The sequence below is a fragment of the Leptosomus discolor genome, chromosome 1 (assembly GCF_034619465.1).
Source record: "Leptosomus discolor isolate bLepDis1 chromosome 1, bLepDis1.hap2, whole genome shotgun sequence".
NCBI lineage: Eukaryota > Metazoa > Chordata > Aves > Leptosomiformes > Leptosomidae > Leptosomus > Leptosomus discolor.
The window spans coordinates 60788847-60809909 of record NC_141391.1 but is presented as its reverse complement, the minus strand read 5'-3'; the positions used below and the strand labels follow the sequence as shown (position 1 = coordinate 60809909).

Below are 21063 nucleotides of genomic sequence, written 5' to 3'. Positions count from 1 at the left end.
ACATGGTGTATCTTTATCTAGTAGTTCTTCGTGGATTTTTTTTTTGCATGTGTTTGTTAAATCTATTTTCAAATCTGTGTACATTCTAGCATTTACTGCTTGCAGTAGCAAAGATAAATTTAACTATGCACTGTGTGAAAAAATATTTCTTCTTTTACTTATGAATCTGCCCCTTGATTATTTCATTTGATGTCCCCTAGCTCATGATGTACAGTCATTCCAGTCAAATGCTTCCTGGGTGCTCTTTCCTTCCTGCCATGCCTGTTATTACTTCCACTGTGTTCTGTCTTTGTGCACCTGTACATGCAGCTTTAGAATCTGATGAAAGTTTCTTCTCACTGGGTAGGTCTATTTGAAGTGATCTGCATTTGCAAGCAAATTTGGCAGTTTAACTAACCCATCTTGGAAAACGTCATGTTTAATATACATTACAAACCTCTCTGTTTTTTTCTAAGTAAATAAATCAGCATGTTGAATTAATAGGACAGAATTTCTGTAGCATCATTTCCTGGAAATTATTTTCTTTTTAAAAAGAATTCAAAATATCTAGTCCATAATAGAAAAAATATTAGGAAGGCAGTCTGAAATAATCAGAAGTCCTATCTACCTGCATGCAGCTACCTTGCTGATGCTTTACTCATACTGGTTTTTTAGGGATTTCATCTTTTTGCTTTCCCTTTGTCTCCATTTGCTCTCCTCAGATCTCTTTTCTGGTGAGGCAGCTTAGTATTTGAAAGGAAGCTGTTTCTAGGGGAAGTGCAGGCCATCCAGATACAGTCATTATTCATTGAGATGATAGTTTTGACCTTACTACTTAGCTAATGCTAAGGAGTCTCACTCTCCTGGCAATGCAAACATCATTTTGGCAGACCTATTGACAACTCCTTTATTCAGTGAGGAGCAAAACTCTACTTAGACTTTATGACCTGGTTGTACTTTTCAGTGTGAAGGAGTTTTTCTTCCCATCCCCCCAGATTCTTGATAAGTAGAACTAAAGCACATAGCTCACTACTACCTTTAATCAAGACCAGGATCAATAGCAGGTCAAACACTGGTAATTGATTTTTTTGGGCACCTGGCTCCAAAAGCTATGTTGAGTGATATCTTAGAAGAGATATTTTGTCTCTCAGTAGAGGAGGGGATGGAAAAGATAGGATTTGGAGGCTTTCTACCGATCAGACCTAGGTGTTTTCGTGGGTATAGGACCATCTCGTAAAACAGGAGCAGAGCTGTGAAAAACCACAGGCTTTGATAGAAGCACTAAGAACTACCTAGATATTTTTTTCCTTTTTAAAGAATTTTTTTCTTTCTTTTCTTTTTTCATCCTGATGATACCCATTAAGATTGGACAGTGAAGAGCTACAAAGCAGAAACCTCATCTGGTCCTCGGGTCTTGCTGCACCCCATTCTGGGATGCTGAACACGTTTGGTCAGAACACATTGCCAGAGCCCCTTGCCTTTCACCCAGCACCTCCAGGCATTCAGCAGATTTAGGAAGATGCCAATGAAGATTTCAGCAGTAGCATCACTTCCAAATTTTGTGTGCTGAGGTTTCAGCATTAAAGTGGGAGTTTCAGCATGGGGATTTTTCATGAACATATTGTGCGAACAAGGTGTTATAATTGGTATATCTAATTTAACCACACTCGGCATGAAATTTTATATATATATGTGAATGTGCGTGTGAAAATCAAGGAGCTTTTTGAAGCCTAGTTAGATTTACTTGCCTCCAGAGTATTTTTATTATGAGGACAGTGCTTGAGGTAATTCCAAATGGGAAATAACTGCAAAATAGAATAAAAATTAAAAAACTTTTCATTATATCTTATCACATGTAAATGGATTCTTAACAAGTGGCAGGAAAGATAACATATTTTATTAACAAATGAAAAGTACAATAGTAGTTCCAAACTGAATTTTAAGTACTATATAAAATGCATTACATCCTTATTTTCATCACAGAAGGAAGATAGTAGAAAGTCCACAAAATTCAAGTTGGTCCTCCATTCCGAGGCCATATGCAGAGCATTTAAAGTAGCACTATTTCAAAAGTAGTAAACTTTACAGAGAATATGTCCATTTCTAGAAAACAAGCTGTCCTTTCAAGACTGGAAAACATGGTCATCTGGAAAACTGCTTGTGCCAGACTTTACTTTTTTAATAACTAAGAAAGCTTTGAAAGTCTCCTGAAGGCTGTAGCTTCCACCTTTGTTTTTTTTTTCCTACCTCTTACCTCATCTATCACCTTTTTTTTAGAAACAGTACCAATGGATCACAAATTCTGGCTTATATATTTGATGCCCAATGGTGAAATAAACACCTAAGTATTAATTCAGAAGTTGCCATTCCCTGGTATATGCAATATGTCAAGAAAACACATTGAATTCAAGGGACATTCTCTTGGAGGAAGGTTTTATTGTATAAAATAGGGATCTTTGAAAACTCTAGTCAAAGATCGTATTCAAAGCACATACTTTTCATCGACGAGAGATGGGAGTCAGATTTGCTATGAATGTGTGAATAGCAGTAACAAAAATACAAACGTAAACTTCCACTGCTTCGTTTATATCACTAGAGAAGAAAATGCTTACCTAGCTTTTATATCACCAGGAGCTCATCTAATCTTTATTTTTTTGTTTTATTTGGTTGATACCTAAGAAAAATGCAAGTGCTTCTCAGCCCTAGATGCTCCATCCTCTGAATTAAGGGACAGTCCTGTAGCTCTTTGGAAGGAAGGAGAGGGCTTTATTCATTGTTTTGATGGCAATTGGATCCTTGAAAATCCATGCTGTGTTTCCCTTTGGGTCCTTCTGTGTCACACAGGTCTCCGTTGCCTTTTCTGAACTGTGTCTTAGGCCCATAGGAGCTTGTGGATCTATGCATTTGTGCACACATTGTACATACCATACCCGTGGTATGCTTATAAAAAGTAGAGGCCTGGCGTTTGCATGGGAGTTGCCAGCTTCTCTGGGCAGCTTATTCTGATGATTGTTTTCATAGTGAGCTTTGTTCTGTCTAGACAGATTTTTTTGTTAAGCAAAAGGTGCTCTTTGCCTCCTGTTCTGTGACCGTCTCCTTGTGAAGAGTGTGCCTCTGTATTCTCTAGAAGTACATTATGGAGAAGATCTCTATGGCCCTTCCGCAGATGCTCTCCAATTTTCCAGTCCCAAACAAATCAGTTACATGGACATCAGATCAAGTGTACAGCCTGATACATATTTAGCTGAATACATTTAATGAAACAAATCCACATGATAATGGTGCTCTATAATAAAAGCACTGGAAACAAAAACAAAGTAATGTGCACTATGTTTGAGGTTTCCTTAGCTTGTCCTGTGACTAAAACCAAGAATAATGCATTCATTATCATGTTTGGTACTCATGTTAGGGTATTTTAAGGAAGATTTGTCTGGTGTCTCATCTGAATTGTATTCGATGTTGCAGATGATGCATTCTTGTCCTAGCTACAGTGATCATGAGTAGATTATCCTTTTTGCCTTTGTAGAGATCCTTTATGTGTTAAAAGATATTATTATGTTGATCTGCACCAGCAAAGTATCACTTTACAAGAACATCCATAGACACTGCAGCACACCTAAAAATGAGGGAACATAGGCTTGCGTTGCCACAACCCATAGAAACAACATGCAGCTTGCTGCGCAAGCACATGTGTCACGATCTGTGACAAATACCATTTAGCGTCTACACCTCACTGCTTCCACCTTAAGCAGCATTCACAAGGTCATAGGCAACACATAGGCTTGCTTTGGAATCTGGAATTAGGTTCATATAGTATAACTATGTTTCCTACCATGCAGATGAAACTGAGTAGTAAGTCAGGTTGGATATGCCATATGTCCACACCAGTTTAGTAGTGATCTATGTGGTGTAATAGCCCAGACAATGCATAGAACAGCCTATACAAATTACGTGGAAATTGTTTTGCATTGATGGATCAAATTCCAGTCTTCCTATACTTTGGTATTAAGAGCACCAAGGTCAAAGTTACATTGCTTTGTTAAACTATGAGTAGGGACACACAGACTCTCTGCAGATTGAGTCTTTTATCCCTGTGACCTCACTGCTCTTCAACATTTTATATACCTCTCACTGCCTGTATCCTGATAGGAAGTCAAGACGATGATTTCCTCAGTCAATCACAGCCTGGTTCTCTTAAGTGTCTTCAGCAATTTTTTAAGTAAATGGGAGCTGCCTGTGGTGAGAACCTTTGAAAGTCTGTCTGCAATTATCATTTCCCAGATTGGCTCTATTTTTCTGCAAACCCAGCGGAGCAGATAAAATTGTGTGTCTCAGCTACATGTACGTAAGCGCCATTTACAAAGCTACCTCCAGGAATCTTCCTTTGTGCAGGGTCTGGATAAGTAAGCAAATATTGTGAGTGTCTGAATTATCCTGCAATGGTACTTTGCCTCCTGTGCAGAAGCACCCTTTTAGGTTGTAATGACTTTTACTCTGAGTCTTGAAAATGAACACGTTGTATCAGTCAATATTGAATGATTACGTTTGTACAAGAGCAGAATTCATACATCTTGTGCTCTTGTTCACTTGAAAATATTTTAGGTGCTTATTGTTCATCAAATATACAATTCATAACAAATAATGATGTCTAGTTTAAGTGAAGTCTCAGTTTCCTCTGATGAAATGGAGCATGTAATGCATTTTTTGTTATAATGGATATTCTTTTGTGACTCACTAACCTTTTTGTGAAAATAAAAATCTTTCTGCTACTTATTCCAAGAGAAAAATAATTAATATGAAAATGGTAAAACTACATTTATATGTGAAAAAGCTGTTAAAAGAGTAGTTATGCATGTTAGCATTAGATTTATGTTTCATTTCCATTATCTTTTTTAAACTATCCATCCAAAAATGTACCTACCCCTGAACCGTTTTAAAATAGGGGTGAGGTTTATTGTATCTAAGACAAGACATTTTATCTTATCTAAACTACAGCATCTTCTCTAAATGAATAATTTAGCCAATCTATATCAAGAGAGAATGCTGACCAGGGCCTGTTCTCTGTCCCTAAAGCTGGCTGGCTGGTACAGCCTGGCTTGTACATATAAAGTTATTTTCCCTTTCCAAAACTACCTACCACTTAAATAGGAACTGTCCGTACTGCCTACTAGGAATGTCCCCAGCTGGGATAAGCCCCAAACTGTGCTCAGGCATGATCAGGGATAGTGCTAGTTGGCCAAGGCCAAAACTGCAAGCAGCTTTGCTAAAAGTGTAACACAATGGACAATCTTACTCCAGTTCTCAGGCCAATACCCAGGTGCATTACTAGTATAGGTGTGGCCTTACACTGTCTCTGCATTCAATGAAGGAGTTACCCTAAGGTGATATTCCATCTTGATATACTAATCCACTCTATTGGATTAGTATTGGATTGGATTCTATGGATATAATAATCCATTCTATTGATATACAGGTGATATACCACCGTGATTTAGTGGGCATGGTGGTATAAGGTCAACAGTTGGACTTGATGATCTCAGAGGTCTATTCCAACCTAGTGATTCTATGATTCTATGATCTTGCTTGTCTTACTTATGTGTTAGTATGGTATGAGTCAGTATCTGGAGATACCTTTTCCAGTTAAGTATAGGAAGTGCCTAGATGATTATACGATGTACTTCATATTTGGACAACTATAATTAACTGAGATGAATACCATCATAGATGCTATGGCCTAGATTCATCCTGCCTAACACTGGGAATCACATGTCTGATTTAAAGAACATACTGGATTCAAGTTCCCTACTTAGTCAATAGAAAACGATAAGCATGTCTAAAAGATATAGCCAGCCCAAGATCTGAACTGACCTCTACAAGTGCCTCTTCATCACTTTTGACTATAAAGAGAGACTAAGACAACCATAACTTAATTAACTTTGGTAGGTACTTCAGTCTAAAGGCAAGAAGGTTGAACATGGTCTGGTAAGCCCATTCCTGGGGCCCTGATTATGGACACTGACTGCACAGAATCTCAGATTTCATGTTTTTTTTAAATGGTCTAATTCTTGCCACTGCAGAGGGAAAAAAGATTTGGAAATATGGCTAAAGTGTAATCAATGTAGCAATGTTTGCCTGAGTCTGTAGGCAATATGAAGTAATAGCTCTGAAAAACTCATCTTATTTATCACAGTTAATCAAAGGGGAACTCTCTGACATGCTGGATTCCTGTCCTCTATTAGATAAATGGAAAAAAATCTTAGCCAAATTTTGCTAGAGGAATTTTGTACCGTTTGAATTGCAATCACATCTTGTCAGCAGCGTTTGTTCCTGAAGAACTGATAGGAGCTACAATTACTGGAAGGAAGTTATTAAAAACCCCACATTTGTGAAACCTTACTCAATATCCTATTAATTTGGAAGACTTCATGTGAAATTGAAGAAAAAGTTATTTAAGTGAACAATTGGGAAACAGCACCAAATTGTACTACGCACAGCATATAAACCCTGTGACACAGAGAAGTTGTTTATAAAAAAAACCCAAATCTTGTGTGTATGAAAAATGTATGTGTAAACTTATTCCTCCATCTGCCAGGAACGTTTTCAGCTTATTTTACCCTTTTCAACAGTGCAGTCTCTGCTGTGAATGCCAGTACCACTGTAATTACATTTTTTGGTACATTTCACTGAAAATTCCCCAAGGCAGCGCAGGATGTGGTTAAAATCAATTTAGATTCTGTTTTACAGTCCCTACATGAGAGAATTTGTTATTGCTTGCAATGTCCCCATTTGTTTAGGTGAGCCCAAAGGGCAAAAATCGCAACTGGTACATCTAGGCAGTCAACTAAAAGAGGACAAGAGAGCAAGCTCAAGCGTTAACCCCTTGTCTGTGCACACAGCTTAACTCTTTGGTTGCTGCTGGCTCTCTCCTGTAGTTCTGGCTACTTCCTCCCAGACAATACTTTGGTGTAGTTCAGGGAATATTTTAGGAATGAGGATCTTTCAAAGAAAGCACGGACAAGGCCTCACCAGGTTGGACTCTTAAGCTGCACAGTCCTGTAATGCTATCCCAGCTTCAGCCAAACTCACGACCTCTTCTCCCTCTCAACATAGGCAATACACAACCCGAATGTCATCCTACAGAGGTGCTGCTCAGGGGCCCTGCACATAAAAGCTCTCATGTTGTTTCGGATGCCTTGAAGAATTGGAAAACCTGTAGAAAAGTAACTGTTGTAATTATGTCTCAGGGCCACCACACAGAGCCTAGAGGAACCAAGAGCCAAATATTATGAACTATTGTTGAAGTCAGCGGGTACCATCTGACCTTAGGCAAGGGGTGGGCCCTTGGCAGTCTTTTATATAGTGCTCTAGACATACTAATAAGATCTACACATCATAAATACTGCAGATGTTACTTTTAACCAAATTCAATTTGTCAGGTTTTTTTACCTTAATTTCCAGATTGTTTTTTGCCTTCCTTTTTTCACAATGCAATTTGCATAAACAAAATTGAGCTTTTTCTTCATTGTTAATGGAATTGCAGGTGTAAGTAATAGTAACTGAACAGCTGATTTGTGTTGAACATTCAGTCAAATGCAGGTACGAAAATGTTGATATAAATTGCTGCCAAAGCTGAGTGTGTGCTGTGAAAGCTTACCCATATGCATATCTTCCTTTAGTATAGCTCATTCATGTCCAAACATTTAGCAGGTCTATATGATTTCAGAATAATAACAGAAAGGAAAATAGTGGCTTGTTTAATTTGCCTTTCCGATTTTTAATTGTTTGATTTACATGTCATTTAATGCTAATTACCTGGATTTCATTCAAAATTCCTTTTGACAAGCCAAAGGTGATGGTAAATCTGAGAATCTGGATAAGTAAAAAACTCTGGAAAATTGTTGGATGGGTGCTGGTATCAGTTCGTAGTGTCTTTCATCCCACTGCACTTTCATGCTCAAAGTGTTTGGTGTTGACGTATGTAGCATATCCTGCTAAGAGTGTAACACAGATATTGTATAGTTACTTTACTCTTCAATATAGCCCCTAAAGGAGACTGCAGTGAAAAATGTTGATATATAGCGGTGCACTATAATGTACTAAACAATATTAATTTAAAACTATCCTGTAGTGAGACCCCTTGAACTTTCTCAAAGGGTTTGATCTTTTCGGTCACCACAAAATTATTCTGGGCAGTTGGCCAGTTCCTAAATAAACTGTGTGTACATCAGTAGCAAATCTTTTAATTTCGAACATGGTTGATCTCAGCCTGTTAGGAAAACTGTCAACTAAAATGAAAGAGTTAGAGCATTGCAGTAATTTTTTCATAATCATTTAATTTCACTGAAATATTTACAGAGCGTTAAAAGTGCCTTTACTTCACACTTGCCTCACAGACCATATGAAAACTGCATCTTTCACTCTTTATATGCTGGCTCTTCTTCCATAATCAGAATTGAATGAATAGAGAGCAAAACAAAAAGTTAGGAAAGGTAGGTCTTATCCCTTTGGCTTTGGTTAACTCTGTTTATCTTTCCGCATGTTCTCACCAAAGTGTCAATGTCTTAGAAACTCAATGACTGTGTTAAATTTGAGCTTTCAGTTTGCTTTGCAAAACATTATTTTTGAGGATGTTTCTGTCTCTAAATGCAAATTAAGAGCTACTCACCTTAGTTAGCCCTCCTAACTGTTCGAGTGATCTTGTTCACATTACCAGACCCCAGAGCACTTCCATGTTCCAGGCTGTCAGCTCCCACCTAAGTCCATAATGAGACCTCTGCATGTGCAGACACTTCTCACATCCTGCCTCCACAGAAGAGATGTAGGCTGGAGGGCAGGCGTGCCACTGCCCTGCATTCACCTGAAGATCGTAAGTGCACTGTGGCATGTCTCTTCTGGTGAACATAGGGAGAGACTGTGGGAACGTGGGTGTCCTAATCAGGTCCTGCTGCTTGTCTCAGTCCAGTGCTTTAATGCTTTTTCAGTAACTCCAGTCACTGCTATGAAAGAAGTTGCAGTATGCACTTTAAAAGAACTCACTCTTTTCACCCTGATCACACTTGCAGTGATTAATATCTGGATGACTATAGTACTACAGTGTTTTAAGATAAAAAGATTAAGAACCACCATTTATTGTGTTACTCTGATCCTCAGGTTCTCCATAACACTGTGTACAGTGTGGCTCAAGTACTGTAATATAGCATATTTGTTTAAAATGTTTAATGTCGACACTTTCATTTCTGAAACATGGATGAGAAAGCTTTAGTAGCCGGCAGAGGTGGGATGGTTTGTGAATACTTTTGTGGTGTGGCTCAGTTGGCCTGGTGGGAGGCTGCTCTCTGCAGCAGGGCGTTGACTGCTTTTCTGACCATCCCAGAAGAATTGTCTGACCACAGCCAGGTTGCATCTGTGTTAGAAAGCTATCCTGCCCCTTTTTCTCACCAGTCATTACCTGCTCTCTCTTTTATTGTCCCTCCCTCTATCCCAGTCTTCCACTTTCACCACCATTCATGCTACTGTATGTATTTAGGACAACAGGTTCTCTTCAGTTTTAAGGGCCCAGATCTTAATTATGATAAAGCTGCTTTTAGCAATCACATTTTTGTAAGGAAGCGTTGAAGTCACAAAAAAATTTACAGGTGAAGCTGCATTAAGTAGTATGAATGAGATCATACCACATAACACCTGAGCTGCGCCATGGGAAAGAATCAGTACAATGAAGCAGTGTCTGCTGCTGCTGCATTTACAGTGCGTGCAGTTCGGAGAGTTTTGCTTCGGAAGAGATTTGGTCTCACACTGGACTACATGACCCATCACACATGGGGTTTGGTGCCTGGAGTACATTTGTATGTAACAAGGTGGAGCTTGTGGTTTTGTTTCCTCTAAGAAGAATCTGTTTTGCTTACCAACAGAGCCCATAAACTAAACCAGCAAGCAGCAAGTGTTGATGGTTGAGGGATCCACCTCAAACAGATTAAAACCAAGTGGAGACATGGCCATAATGCCTTTCTGGGAGACAAAAACCCCACAAATATTCACCAATAAGTCTACCTTTCTCACAGCTGTCTTTTGTATTGATCTAAGACAAGTATGTGAACAGATCAGGGAGAGCTTGGATTTCAGGGACCTGTATCTGAACATATTATTCAAGCTACCATTGGAAACCCAAATTCAGATTTCCTCTCTGCCACTCCTCTTTTTGTACTATTTGGATAAGTTCTTCCGATCTTGGTTCGGAGCAGACAGTTGTACTGTATGTATTGTGCCATTAAATCTGCCTCTGTGAACTCAAGCACCATGGAGAAATAGTGGAAATAGTAGACATAAATTCCTACTATGGCTTTACAACCATAAATGGTTTTTACTGTTCTGGTGGCCACAAGAGAATTTAGCCAGGCCAGGCTGACAAAATGTTGGTGAGCTGTTCCCAGTAGGCTCTTTGGGGCTGGAGATCGAGGGCCATGCAGAGCAAATCAGGTCAGTGTGCATTTCCTTGCCAACAGTTATAATAATAAGTAATAATAATAAAAAAATCGTACAGAAAACATCCTGATATTTTGTTTGGGTTTTAGCTGTTACTTGAAACGTTCTGCAACAACATTGCCAGATTTCAACATAAGCCTGTACCTTTAAAAATAAATGAGTTTGTTATGCGTTAAAGAAAGTTGAAATGTAAAGGTTTTAAGCTATACAAAATAGCATGTGTGTCATGTGGAGCAACAATTACACCCTAAGTGTATAGAGAAGAACTCAGTGGAGCTAAATGGCTCGTGCTCCCCAATAAGTAATATTATCACAGCATGAGTAATCAGAGATATCCTACAGAAGTGCTTTGACTTTAGGTTATTTTAAAGCCTATCTTGAATCATTCTTCTGTTTAGAGAGGGGATATTGCTGTCCCCTTGCATACTTTTTTGAACTGTACACTTTCCTGCTTCCAAGCTCTCCCTGATCTGTTCTGCACTGAGACTTCAGACAACGTTGCAATCTATCGTATGCTTGCTATTCTGTATAGACTGACTTCTGCGAACAGGAGTTCATAGCTGTAAGAGAAATTGTTTGTCCATGCCAAAATCTGCATATTTATGCAATGAGTTCTTGTTAAAAAACAAACTAGCAGAAATGGAAACCTTTTTTCCCCTCTAAAAATTACCCCTTCCCAAAGCTTTTCAACAGTACAATGTTGAAAAAAGCCCAGTTAGATTATCCAACTCATTTCTTTGTCAGTGAGGGATTTCTTTCTGCAGTGCTCTGGCATTTCAAGGGTTCTGTCTAGGCTGAATTTGCAATGATGAGACACTTCCCTCCAGAGACCTCGCTGAACACTCAGAGATTTCCCTGTAAGGATAGTAATCTATATTTGCAGCCTAAAAATTCCCTTTCTTAATATCATCCTCTCATTCCTATATTTAATGTACTCTATTATATTCTTGAAATAATTTGTTTTCAAATATTTCTTACATAAATTTACATTGTCTCCCCTCTCCTTACTTTATTATCAGTTATGGTAGTTGTAGCATAAATGTTGGGCCCCTTTACCCTTTCTCTCGTTTTTATTCCCTTGCCCCAGTTGGTTTATGTAGTTCTCCCCTGGTTTTCATGACTCTCTTCTGCACTACTTTGGCTTGTCAGTGTGAGACTGATAAAATGGGTTTTAGAAGTGAGTGCATATCCAAATATGATCTCTTCAAAGCAGCACAGAGCAGAGCTGTGGCCTTCTATACCATTTTCTAAAACTATATAATGCCTAACCAACAGAGACTGGTTGTGAGCATAGCCTTTGGCTGGTAATGTAATTGGTGCGCAAATTGCCCTTTGGAGCTGTGCTGAAGTACAAGTTCTTGTTTAGTTTCTGCTCTTATTCTAGATTTTTTTCAGTCTCTTATTTCCTGCCCCTATTTCTTGTCCTTTTCCTTGTCCAACATGGTATTTGCAACTCTTCACATTTTAATATCAAGTAAATTTTGTTAATGTCATAATTTATTCCTTTTAAAGATCATTAATAAAGCAATTAAATAGGACTGGACATAATACAGATTTATGCAATATTGCCCTTCTATTCAGACTCAGTGCTTTACCATTAATCATTAGTCTTTGTAGCTCTTCAAACAGTTTTCAGTCCACATGACAACTGATATCCAACCGAATAGGAATTGATTTTCAGTTTAAGCTGTCCTATGGCTGGAAGTGGTGATGTTGCTGATAGCATGACAGTGCAGTCAAGCAGTTGTTCTTCTATAACATGCTGTGGGAGCGTACATTTCACTAGGCAGTGCAAATGAGAATTAAAACTCCATTCGACTTCCTGGGCAACTGCCCCTAGTAAAAATCTATAGCTGATGTCTATCAGCAGTATTCTCTGCAGGCGGTGATGGTGAAAATCTGTTTTAAAATGTAAGTTTTTAAGCCTTTACTCACAAGCAGGTGGGAGAAGGAGAACTGAAATAATCTCAGATGTGTGCTTATTGCAATAGTACGCAATCCACATACTACTTAAAATAAATGTAAAAATTAATTTCACTGATTCTATGACCTGGTATTTTGTTGCAATGACACAACTGAATTGCTACATAAGGTAATCAGAATTCAGGGATCCTATCTCCATATCCTGTCTTTTTTATCTTATATCTGTCCATATAGGTAGATGTATCTGCCTTTTCTGTATTTAGTTGTGTGATATTCAGTGGAATAACTGTTTGTGGGTACTTACAAATGCATCATTCATTATGTGATTTTCTGCAGCTCAGTATCAGAATAGATGGTGTAGATGGATTTTTTTTATTAGTTATAATACTCATCTAAATGTAATTTTCCTGTTATTTTCATGTTCTGAGAACTGGATTTCTTTAAAATTCCTCCCTTTTAAAATGCTATGTTCTATTTGAATATCGAAGAATTGTCAGCATATACAGAAAGATGTGCCTAATGAGAAAAGATCCCGAGTGTTTATTTGCTTGATAAAGTGCTAGGGTTCTGTGAAGAAAACATAGAAATAAGCATATTGAATAGGACACTAATATGCTTCATATTTTAAAATCAAAATTATTATCAATCCTCCCGTTTTATGACTTTCAGTTAAAGGCATGATATTGTTAGGTATTTGTCATCTTCTAGTACAAGCAGACCAATAAACTCATGAGTATCAAATCTACCCTCTGTAGTTCTTTGCTGCCATCTTCTGTTTCTTTAAATGATTGCCGTTATTATTTGAATTCTGAAAAACAAGTCTGGGATATTACAGAGCAAAATTTCCCTTTCTGTCATTTTTTTCATTGTTTTCAGCTAAAGCAAAGTGAAGCAAATGCGGATACAAAGGAGAAGCTTCCATTGCGTCTACGCATCTTTGAAAAATTTCCAAACAGGCCACAAATGGTGAAAATCTCCAAGCTTCCTTCAGATTTCACAGTTCCAAAAATAAGGTACTGAAGTACTTCCTTTGCTAGTATGCTGTAAACTTGTCTGGTGCCACGTAGCACCCAAAATATTTAACTATTTTGCTTGTAGATTAGGCAGATAGTTCAGAAAAATCAGAAATGAAACAGAATTAATATTGGTACTAAAGGATGTGACATTTTGGGTTTACCTTATTTTTACTTTTGAAAACAAAAGAAATAATCCTAGCGCTACTTATAACGTATTCATGAAAGCAGCTAGATTGACTGGAATGGACACAAGTACAATATGATTGAAAAGTGTGGTGTTGTTTCTATACTCCCATTTGGATTTTAGATTCTTGGCTGACATAGACAACTAGCAGTCTAATCAATTCTCATGTAGCTTTTTAAAGATGTCAACTGGCAGCAAATCGTTAGAGGGGGTAACACAGGCCATCCAATATCAGTTACTCTGTGATGACCTTGTCCCCTCTTTGTATTGCATAGTTACACTTCCCTGTAAAACTTGCCTTAACAAAGGATCAAACCCTCAATTGGCTACTAGATCATCAGTTACAGTACAATTATTCTTGGTGTGGTCCCCAAAAAAAGCATAGAGAAACCCAGGGGCTTCTCTAGCACATACAGGCTGCTGAGACTGCTGAAACTGCACAGGCTGGCCAAACAGGTCCTTTGGCCATGCCCATTCCAGTATCCCCACAGACCACATAGCAGGAGAGAGGATGGTGTGAAAGATGTCTGTCATTGTTCTGGGTCTCCTCAGGTTACGTTTCTTTTGATGAAATGCATTAGGAAGCTAAGGCAACTGGTTTGACCTGTTTGTATCATCTTAGCTGAATGAAAGGAATAATGCTGATCAGAAGGGTCAGGAAAAACAACCTTCCAAATCTCAAGGAAGCAGTCATAGGTGTTTTGCTTTTGATGTCAAAATACTGTTTGTTTATATAACGAGGGCTTTCTTCTCCTAGTGTTAGTCTTTTTTCGTATTTCTTTCTAGCTGTGTTTTTCCTAGTGTACTCTACACTAATACTAGATCATGCTAACTACTGAAACGGACCTCAGACTATCACTAGCAAATCATATCTTTAAATCTGAAGCTGTTACTCTATGTAGAACTATCTCTCAAAAAAAATAGTTTTCACAGTCAATTTACACTGAAAATAGGGCAACTCTACTAAACTTAAAATACAGCAAGATAAATGTGCATTTGCTGTAAACAGAAATGCTTCAACATTTTAAACATGCCATATGTGAGGTACAGAATTGCTGAAGTGCCTTAATACTGGCATTCAGAGCAGTTACACGAACAGATGTTGTTTGAAATCTTCAGGAAAGAATTTCTTGCAAAGAGTACGTTTCCTTTGGATTATATCAGCAATTGATTTATATTGAAGTAGCAACTCACTGTTTAATGAGCTCAAAAGAGCTGACAACTGCAAAAGGCACTTCAGTTATTTAGCACCTTGACTGGTAAATAAATAATAAATATTAAAAGGAATAAAATTATTTTCTTCAAAACCACATGCAAGGCACCCACCTCGCAATTCAGTTATGGATTTCTTTAAAAAGTGAATTGAAGTTTTATCGGTTGTTTCAGCACTCTGTCCGTTTATAAATCTATAGCCCAGTACCATTTTTTCTTGCAGTTTGTCCATTTTAGCAGTAATGGGTTGTGACATTCATAAAGAAACCCAAATATTAGCTCTTCATGGGGTTTTAATCCATAAATATCTTCTATTTGTTCACAAGGGAAAGTTTTATGAAGCAGTTTATTGATCGCCAGCAACAAGATACCAGCTGTTTGCTGCGAAGGCTTCCTTCAGCATCTTCTTCCTCGTGTGACCACTCTAAAAGATCAGCAATTGAAGAAAACAAATATATTGATCAAAAGGTAAATCAAGAGTATAGGGCAGTCTATGTCTTTCCTTGAGTATTGTGAGGAAAGACCTCAGATTATTCAGTTTGTCAAACCACATAACAATGAACACAAGCTCGGGTGACTGAGCACAGGCTAAAAGGCTGTATTTAATTTAGCCTAAACCAGACATTACAGCCAATCCTTGTTTGGTTTAAATTGTCTCCTTTGACTTCAAAATTCAGGATTTAATACATTATTTTGTTGTTCAATGCACTCTTCTTATGAAGCTATTTTTTTAAGCAGTCTTGCTGTTAATCACTGTGGAGCTAGTGGAAAATTAAAGTTTGTGAATATTACACTGGATTTTGAGTGCCTTGCTACTGTTACCATGTTGAAAATGCACTTCACTGAAGCAAAGTCTCTGTGTAATCATTGGAGATGAGTAAAAATTTAAGAATTATTCTAATTATTTAAAGGACATTAACCTCTTTTTAGGCCTGGGAATCACTAGAAAATAGATGCTGAACACATCTATTTGATAGCCGTTGTAAATGCTGCTAGTCTCCCAGCCGGACTGACATGGATGGTTGGATTTGAAAAATATCAGGACTCCTTGTAATGTTGATGATGATGCAGCGTAAGTAAATGTGTGTGGCTTCTGGCACCTTGCAAAACTACAGGGGCAGAAAAAATCTTCATGTGCATCATGGAAGATACTGGTTTCCCAGATTTCTAGTGGCGTCTACACTGATACCACTTCTTGATCACTTGTAATGTTGTATAACTTATTAGTGACCTTTTAACACACGAAAGAAAAGTCCTTTCAGTATTCACAACAGTGTGCTCGAATCCTGTTCGAGTATTAACATCAGGGGTTTGTAAATACATTTTAATTTAGAGAAGCACAAAGAAAAGAAAGAGGGTACATATTGCAGTTACACAGTGTAACTCTGGCTTTCCTAGTGTGTGGTTTGCAGCTATAACTCAGGACTGCATTTGTACAGGCAGGAAGCAGAGTCAGGGAAAACAATATTCTTCTGATAATGAATAAGAAGAGACAGTTTGCCAGCTACTGTTAATTTCCATCCCCATTTCAGTGCAAGAACCCATTGCTGTGGCTGATGTATTCTATGGCATCAGTAAGCCAAAGCTGAACAGCATGGCCTGAGAGGGAGGTCTGTGGTAAAATATTGTTTATCAGACAAGGAAGGCCATAGGAAGGAACCAAGTCTAAATGGACATCATCTACTCTAACAAGCACAGCAGAAAAATTGGATAAGTTATTAAATGACAAGCCCAGGGTCAGCAGAACTATGCCAAATATTGCTAATGATGGATCTCAAACACTGCCAGGGGAATCAGACTACATTTCTACCAAGTAATTAAGAGATGAACAGAGACCTTAAACTTGTCCCAGCCACACAGATAAGCCCACAGGATGCAATGCAGGCTGTGCAATGATTGAGTAGGTCTGTTTACGTGAATATAGTTTAGGTATATTAAATTGCAATCTTAATTCCTTCTGCCCACTGTTCACAAAAGTGAATTGTGATTCTGTTTTAAGACAGATGAATACATGGCACAGTTTATTCAATGAGATCTTGCAATATGGAAACAGAATGCTGCATTCTTTTCAGATTTTCACTTCCCTCCAAGAGCAAATATGCATGATCTGAATTCCATTTCTAAATTGAAATAAGTGTTTGCAAATTGGTTTTGCACTATTCAACCTGCTTTAAGCACATACTTTTGGATTCCCATACCTCAAGGGCAGAATCAATGATGAGTAATATTTCTGATAAATGTAGCTTAAAACAAGGTATTTACACATTCCTATTAAGAGCGAGAAAGCACTAGGAAGGATTTTGTGTAAGTAATTACTCTGGCTTCCTATAGTTACAGTTGCCAAGGCAACATCACTTCTGCATGAATAAATCTTTGTAAAAATATCTTATCCTTAAAACAAGCTTGTAATGACTGGTTGCCCTTAAATATAAACCTTACCTGCACACTTTACTTTTCTTTGTAAAAAAAAAAGAAACCTGACCAAACATTTTACTGATCCCAGTGCCTAGTAGGCTGCATTCCCACTGCTCCTGATAGCAGTGAAATGGCTTCAGAAAGTTTTCATATCTTTTTTGCAGTGTAGTTGATGAAAAAAGGCTAGATTCTGCTGACAGATTTGACTCTGTCCTTCCTTTGTGGGGACTGAACTGTGCCTAGTTCCTCCAGTTTCTGCTGCACTTATGTCGGTATTTCCGCATTCCACACCTGCTGAAATGATAGGAAGTACTTAATACATACATTCCCTTATTTCCGCTTCAGCAACACTCTTTTTTTCTCTCTAATAATCTACCACTACATATATATGGTATTGGTTTTGTGTTCAAAATCAATCTGACCCATAATTTGTGATGATCAATAAAGCAAATTGGATTTTGTTCTTTTACATAATGGGTTGAGTAATTTTTTCAGTATTATAATTACCTACTTACTTGAAAAGATTGTTTAAGTTGTAAAAGAGGAGTAGACTATCATTGCATTCTGTGTTTTTTATGATATTTTACCTTCTCAAAATCGTTGGAAAAAGTATTTATTCATATATATTACCATAACCATGATGACAATCAGTGTGAAATTATTTTTGCCTATGCCAAATCAAAAGAACAGCTTTGGAAAATATATCTCTCTGCGATACTCCCTTTTTCTAGGAAAGTCTGTGAGTTCCAGAAGTTTTTCTAACTCTTCCAAATTTCTAAACTATTATCAAAGTAATAAACTAAGCAAACACTAATATAAAAAATTACTTTTAGATACCTAAATGCCTTTTTCCTTTTATACATCCCCTAAAAGTTCACTTTCAATATGTGGGGTCTGAGTGTACGTGTGGAGACAGAGTGTGACATGTTCATTCTCTTAGATCAAATGCCAGCAACACCTGGGCTATCTCAGTTACGGATGCTTGATAGGCAGCTTAGAACGATGCTTTGGTTGGGTTCTTTATGATTGTCTGTAACTTTGTGTGCAAAACTGGTGTTCTCTAAACTTAACACTGCTGGAAATGCAGGATGGTCATTTTTTGCTGTCTGCTTGAGGTCCTGCTGAGTAAATTTTCTTAAACCCATTGATCTTGCCACAGACCTACTCCACTGCGTGCTGAGCTAGTCTATCCTAATGTGGTCTGCAGGCTATGAGTTGAAGAGCTCTGGGTCTAATTAGAGAAATCAGGCCTGTCCAAGTTGGTGACAGTACCCCTGTTTTAGTAGAAAGTACCATAAAGATACTTCCTGCTGAAAGAAGGAAGACCACTCAGAAAAATACAGGTATAAGGAGACAGTGCTGTTATAAAATTAATGGGAGGAAAGGGTTAATGAAAAGAGGGAGCTATGGTATTAAATGAACATTGTAGATGTGGGAGAAAGGGAATTTTAAAGACAGAGAGGGAAGCATTCTTTCATACTTCCACATTTGTATGAAAATTATTCACAGTAAGCTGGGAATTTCCTTAGCTATCCAATGTTTCAGTAAATTCTTGGACAGGAGAACTGGATGAAGTATGGAAACAATTTTTGTGTGAGTGGGTGGATGAGGAGAAAGGAAGTTGGCAGAGAATAAGGACATCTCACTGTGTTGGCTTTCACAAGAGCCTGACGGATAGTCACAGCAAGTTTCAGGGGACAAAGAACTAAATGAGCTGTAAGATTTACAACAAATCAGGTGTCCAGTAAAACACAGCTGAGTTGGCTGCAGAGCATTGGTCTTGGCTTCTTAACTTCAAGATTAGAATCAGAGGAGCACAGAAACACCTCAGAGTGCTTTCCTAAGAGACATACAACTTTCTGCAAGCCCTGAGGAAAATTGTTGTGAGGAGGACACCCCTGAGCTGTTACTTATCTTTGGCCACACAACAGAACACATTGCTGTTAAATTAAAGTTCAAAACTGACAGGCTCATGAGATGGACTTTGAAAATGCATATGGCTCAGTAGGTACAGATATCCATGTGCATGTTTACAGCAGTGACACAGCAGGAGTGCATTACAAAAAAAAGCAAAAGAGTATTTAATATATCCATGTATTTTATAGTTCTGACTTTAGGCATCTCCCATTTAATCGAAGGAATATAAACAAGCCAGCTCCCGTATTTCTGCATTTGTAAGATTAATTGGATAGTAGCAAACGTATTTTCTCTTTTCTATCCTCTTTATCATCCTGTTTCCTTCCTGTTTCATTTCACATGTATGAGGTTTGTTTTTAGCTCTGCAAGCAGTGAAGTTAGTCAACATTCCTTTTTCCTGTGGGAGCAAGATCCATCATTAAGGTCTAACTCCTGTGAAAGCTCGACCTCCCATGCCATATGCCTCTCCTATTGATTTCCTACTTACAGCAGAATGTACCTGTATGACAGGAGGTCATGGTCAGAAAGTGAGAGCTGAGCTCAGAGGCAGCCAGAGCCATTACCATGGAGGTCTATGAATATTAAGCAGCAAACCTTATGCTGGATTCTGTGTGCTTTGAGGAGTTGGAGCACCAAGGTGATATGTTCGTGATGACCTATGTTGCCTTGCAGGTGGGCTGGTGAGCTTTGCACCCACTTTTTTTTAAGGCTATTTGCCTTCATTCCCAGATACAATCCTGCTGATATCCATTAAAGTTAGATGAGATGGAACACAAGCATCAATCCAACTATAAGCCTCATCCTGGAAAGGTTTCAGTACTTCCTTGGAGTTCAACACCCTTTGGTTTATGTAGAAATCATTGCCTCTTGACACCTCAGGGAATGTTTATGATTTTATCTGTTTACAATTTCACACACAAATTCAACACACAGAATTGCCTGCAACTTTTTATACGTTTCGTTAGCATCAGAGATACTTCATTTGTGAGCTGCTGAGACATACCACATATTCTTGATAAGAAGTTGTTGTTTAATCTGGCAGTTTGTTCCAGCATGTCTTTTTCTGATCTGTGCTCAGCTTCTTTCATTAACGATTCAGTTTCTTGCGAAAAGAACCACATATATTCTGAGAGTATTCTGAAAGGACTTTTCCTTGAAGAAAGTCTTTGTGATTGTAAAAGCTGAAATAGCCATTCAGCTTTTCTAAGGCACAGCTTTTAGTATTGAAGACAGAATGTCCCAAGATATCTTTCAGAAAGTCATCAGGCACGAAGATATAGTCATAATTTTATTTGTATATTTTCCTTCCTAGAAAAGAACCAAGGATAGAATATTTATTCCTAAATTGTCATTTCCAGAATTTCTGCTTCTTACTGTGATAAACTTATGTCCCAAGTTAATCAGCCTCTTCTGAACTTTATTTTAGGCATTCAATTGTGCATAGCAGAATTTTGACACAAAAACTATGACAGCAAAAGTAGTGCTCCTGATTATTCTTTTCTCTAAGTAATTTGAAAGAATAATTTTATCACATTAATTTTGAATACAGCAGAAACTAATAAAGTGAATTCCATGAATTACATGAATTCATGAATATGTGAATTCCAAGAACAAAATATTCTTTATTTTTGAACACTAATAAATACTACATTTTTTCTGAAGTAGTTCTTGCAGAACACTGTGCATAAGTATCAACAAAAATAATTCAAACCTTATCTTAATCTCCCTTTCTGAGTATCTGAGTAGAACTCGCTCCTACAATTTCAGTTTCCGTATATTACTTGTTAATTAAACACAGACAAGTGCTTCAGTCTTACCTATTTATGTCATTCACAGGATATTGCCAAAATCTATCTAGTTGTAGCATTCAGAAAAGTCATTAAAACAATGCACCTCCTGGAATGAGAATGGCTCATGAATCCAGCATTTGCTTGCTCA

The 21063-nt window shown here is 37.8% G+C and overlaps 1 protein-coding gene across 1 annotated transcript in view; it reads left to right on the top strand.

The window, feature by feature from the left end:
- The window catches only part of NALCN (sodium leak channel, non-selective), a 252275-nt gene that overhangs the window by 174941 nt on the left and 56271 nt on the right, over window positions 1-21063 (top strand). Inside the window, 2 exon segments of the mRNA XM_086482062.1 lie at window positions 13258-13394; window positions 15120-15261. Coding sequence (XP_086338188.1) covers window positions 13258-13394; window positions 15120-15261 — 279 coding nt within the window.